At 28.5% G+C, this 4,473-nt stretch overlaps 1 protein-coding gene across 1 annotated transcript; it reads right to left on the bottom strand.

The window, feature by feature from the left end:
* Positions 1–437: 437 nt before the first annotated feature.
* On the bottom strand, positions 438–1,436 carry LOC126553857 (piggyBac transposable element-derived protein 4-like). The gene has a single exon (XM_050208970.1). The coding sequence runs from the start codon at positions 1,413–1,415 to the stop codon at positions 438–440; it is 978 nt and encodes a 325-aa protein (XP_050064927.1). The 5' UTR covers positions 1,416–1,436.
* Positions 1,437–4,473: the final 3,037 nt, after the last annotated feature.

Below are 4,473 nucleotides of genomic sequence, written 5' to 3'. Positions count from 1 at the left end.
CGAAAATTATAAAAAGGTATTTTACGTTCATTTTGACAATATAAAAGATAAGAATTGAGAAGTAGCTGTTGTAAAATGTGAATACCAACTTTCTTGTACCATCGAAGAGTTTTTTCGTTCACACGGATAGTAGGACATTAGTTGGTCTTGACGGTCTACACCTGACATATAATCATTATATTTTATTATTGGCAATGGTTTTTTTTTCTTGTCTCCGCGTTTATTTTGTGTATCTACCATATCTGCAGTCCATTCTGTTGATATGCCCAATACATCCCTTTTGTCCTTCCACTTGAATACACAGATCCCGTTGTATGAATACTTCGATATATTTTCTCCTTTTTTTAATTTTTTTTTAACAATGTCGCTTGGATTTTTTTTCCTATTTGAACGTAATGTGCCGGTACAATAAGTATTTTTTGAAATTAGTGTCTGAGCTAATTTACGCTATTGTAATAATTGTCCATGTAAAGCGAATGACCTTTGTACAATTTTCCTTCCATAAGATTTATAACTACACTTTCTGTGTGACTATTAGAATGCGGTTGTTCAAGCTGTGACAGTTTTTGTCCAGTATAAATCATAATTTTTAAATTCAGGCCATTTGGCTCAGCTAAAATATATAATTTGATCCCAAATTTATGCCTTTTTCCCTGTATATACTGTCGAAAAATTAATCTACCCCGCCATAATATCATTGACTCATCTATGGATAAATTTTTACCGGGATAATACACCTCATCCATTTTATTATTAAAATATTCCACAATTGATTTAATTTTAAAAAGTCTATCATTTGGGTCCACAGCATCATGGCTAAAATGTAAAACTCGAAGAATTAATAAAAAACGATTTCTACTCATATGTTTTTTGAAACATGGAATATTAAATAGATCGTCTTGTTTCCAATAGTCCTCAAGTTTATTTAAAAGTATTGTTCCAGTGTGATAAAGTAGACCTAAAAATACTTTCAGTTCAGTGGTAGTTAAATCTTTCCAATGAGTTATCCTAGATTTTTCTGACGAAAGACTAAGAACTTCAATGGCGTAAAAATTAGTTTCTTCTACTATAAAATTATAAAAATCATCAGATACTAGCAAATCAAAATAATCGATAGGCTCATGTCCCTTTGGCTGTACTTTCAACCCTGCATTTCCTATAAACGGAATTGACGGGACCTGCACTGGATTAGAACTCCAATGCTCAGCCGATATGCTATGTCTTATTTCGGGTATGTCTGCCTCCGTCAAGAAATTATCTTCAGAATCGCTTTCCTCAGTATCTACTTCAAAATCACTATCTCCATCATCTACATCTGACTCTTGTAACAATGCCAATAATTGTTCGTCAGTCAACGTCTTACGCCTCGTTACTACTGGAGACCTCTCCCGTGATGGTCCTGGTTGACTATTCATATTTATACTAGGGATCCAACAATTTCTATATAATAATACAATGATAAATTGTCGGTAAAAAATTAAATGATATATGGTAATAACAAGTATACTATATGGTATGCAATAGGCATAAATAAAATAAAATAAGTATTTTTTTTCATTATATATTTATACGAAACAAAAAATATAATATACAAAGGTATTCAAATAAAAATAATACGTAATTATACGTAGTAAAAGTAAATAATAGCTAGTACCTAAAAATTATGTAACATAAAACTGAAATAAAATAACTTACCGTCAAAATAATTATGAATTTTTCTAGTTGCTTGATAAAATAAAATATACAGTAACTAGTCGTCCGTTATAGTTTCGTAGATAATGCGAAATGAAACAAATTAACTAGTGGCAAAGTAGCCATATTGCATGATACAGTATGTTACAAATGTTACAAAAGTTGTTATAATTTGTAAATGATAAAATTAGTAGAAAAATTCATAATATATCTAATATACACTCTGTATACGTTCATAATGCAACGTGCTCTGATACTTATATTAAATATAATATATAAATTACATTCTGTAGCCGACAATAACCACAACGCTAGGGGGCATAACAAACATCCCTATAATTATGCTAAGGGTGAGCAGTTAAGCAAGTAATGATCGGGTATAGACCAACAATTGGGACCTAAAATAAAAGGTAAAAGATAACTAATCAAAAGGTATCATCACACGTATGCTTTCTACCCGCTAGAAATAATAACTATATGATTGCTATTTGGTGAAATGTGTGGATGCGTAATTACCACCCGGTAGAATAAACTAGGTACGTAATTACCCACCCGGTAGAAGATTATAGACACATAATTGACGCACGACGTTGCGCGAATGACGCAATGCGTGGGAAGAAGCGGATGCAGGTGCAGATGACCATCAGGGACCAGAAGGTACCGCGGGAGTCCCTGTATGATATATAAGGGGGCCCAGATTAGGCACATTTCAGACGTGTTCCACCAGAGTTAGAGCAAGCACCTTCACGTCACCCAGTTTAATATTTTATGTCTCCTGGACTTAGAATATTTTTCACAGTTTAATTAAATTAAATAATTGGACTTAGAATAATTTTTAAATAAAAACACTTAGAATAAATTCGAGAGTTCAATTATTTCACAAAACCTATCCGATTCGACATCATTCAACTGATTGTACGTGGCACGTTACAAATTTGGCGCAGTCGGTAGGATTCTTTCAAATAAGAATTCTTTGGTCGAACAATTTTATTTTTTCGAACTTAGAAAATTTTCGGGAAAAATATTTTTCCCACTTCGAAAATTTTTCGAAAAATTTAAAATATATCAACGTCAAAGAATTCACGGAGGCACATTCGGCAACGAATCACTGTTGAAGAAGACAACTGCAGAACGTCAACTTCAGCGACTCCGAAAGAGAAAGAATCAACAAGTAACACCACGGCTCAGCAATCAAGAAGAATGGAAGCATCGACTCAAACCATCGTTGTGTAAGCATAATTTTTTTTTCTTAATGTAGAATAATTTTAAGCGTCTAACTCTGTTCGCGTCTCCTTTGGAATTAAAAACTCCATCGTATAAGTTACTTTTAATTGTGAAGGTGTATATATATATATTCCCACTGAAACATTAAATAAAATATCTTGATAAAATTAAATAAATAATTTAAAAAAAAAGGAAAATTTAGAATAAGCAAAAATAAAAAAAAACCCGCAACGATTAAATAATTTAAATTTTAATAGTACACTTAGATTATTTTTACGCATAAAATTTTTGTTCAATAATAAAATAATACAACTCTATTTTAGTTATAAAATATATAAATATTTCAAATATAAATAATTTTTCGAGAAACAAATAAATAAATAAGAATTTTTTTTTAAAAAAAAATAAGACATAAATAATTTTTCAGAAAAAAAAATAATAGAAATATTTTATTTTTTTTTTAAATAAAAAAATATTTTGACATAGAAAATTTTTCAGGAAAAAATAATAATTTAAAAGTTTTAAAATAAAATTTTATTTTATATTTTATTTATAAAATATAATAGCAGAAGAATAATTTTTTTTTTTTAAAAAAAAAAAAATTAATTAATAAATTTTATTTTTATTTTTAATATAAAAGGAAAGAAAATTATTTTAATTACTTTAAACATTTTTAATTACGGAAATTAAATTATTTTATTAAATTAAATATTTTACAAGAAAATTATTTTTTTATGCGAAAAAATTATTTAAGATAATATCGTAAGAATAGTATAAATAAATTTATTTGAAAAAATAATACAAAAAAAAAAGAGAATATATTGTTAAATAAAAAAAAAAATTTTATAATTAGGGGAAAATATTTTATTTAGAGACAATTATACGTGAAGAATACGGAAATAAAATATTTATAGAATAAAAAAATTATTAGTGAATTATACGTCAAGGAACACGCAAGAAAAAAAGAAAGAGTTTATTTTGTGAATTAAAAAGAATATTATTGAGAATTTTATTGAAGGCAGTTAAGACCTTATTTATTGAATTATTGGGAAGGCAAGTAATAAGTCCTTATATATTGAATTATTTAGGCTGAAAAAGTGCCATATTTTAAAAGTTGATGAAAGGAATTAATTTGGGGCGGATTTGAGCCATATATTGAGAATTAAAAGTGTTGAATTTATTTAGGCTGAAAAAGTGCCATATTTTAAAAGTTGATGAAAGGAATTATTTTGGGGCGGATTTGAGCCATATATATTGTGAATTAAATAATTGTGAATTTTATTGGGCCGAGAAGAGCCGTATATTGAAAAATAATTGGGAATTTTATTGGGCCGAGAAGAGCCGTATATTGAAAAATAATTGTGAATTTTATTGGGCCAGAAAGAGCCGTATTTTGTGAAAAAAATAATTGTGAATTTATTTTAGGCCGGGAAGAGCCGTATTTAGCGATTTTAATAATCGGAAATTTTATTAGGCAGAAATAAGCCGTGTTATAATTAAAAGATAATTGTGAATTTTATAGGCGAGAAAGTCCTATAGTGTTGAAAAAATTACTTG

Source organism: Aphis gossypii, unplaced genomic scaffold (genome assembly GCF_020184175.1).
Source record: "Aphis gossypii isolate Hap1 unplaced genomic scaffold, ASM2018417v2 Contig00345, whole genome shotgun sequence".
NCBI classification, from domain to species: Eukaryota; Metazoa; Arthropoda; class Insecta; order Hemiptera; family Aphididae; genus Aphis; species Aphis gossypii.
Note: the sequence above shows the minus strand (reverse complement) of the source record. Positions and strands in the feature narration are given on the sequence as shown.

What these genes read in the sequence shown, in the direction of transcription:
- LOC126553857 (XM_050208970.1), bottom strand. Translation starts at nt 1,415, where the DNA reads ATGAATAGTCAACCAGGACCATCACGGGAGAGGTCTCCAGTAGTAACG.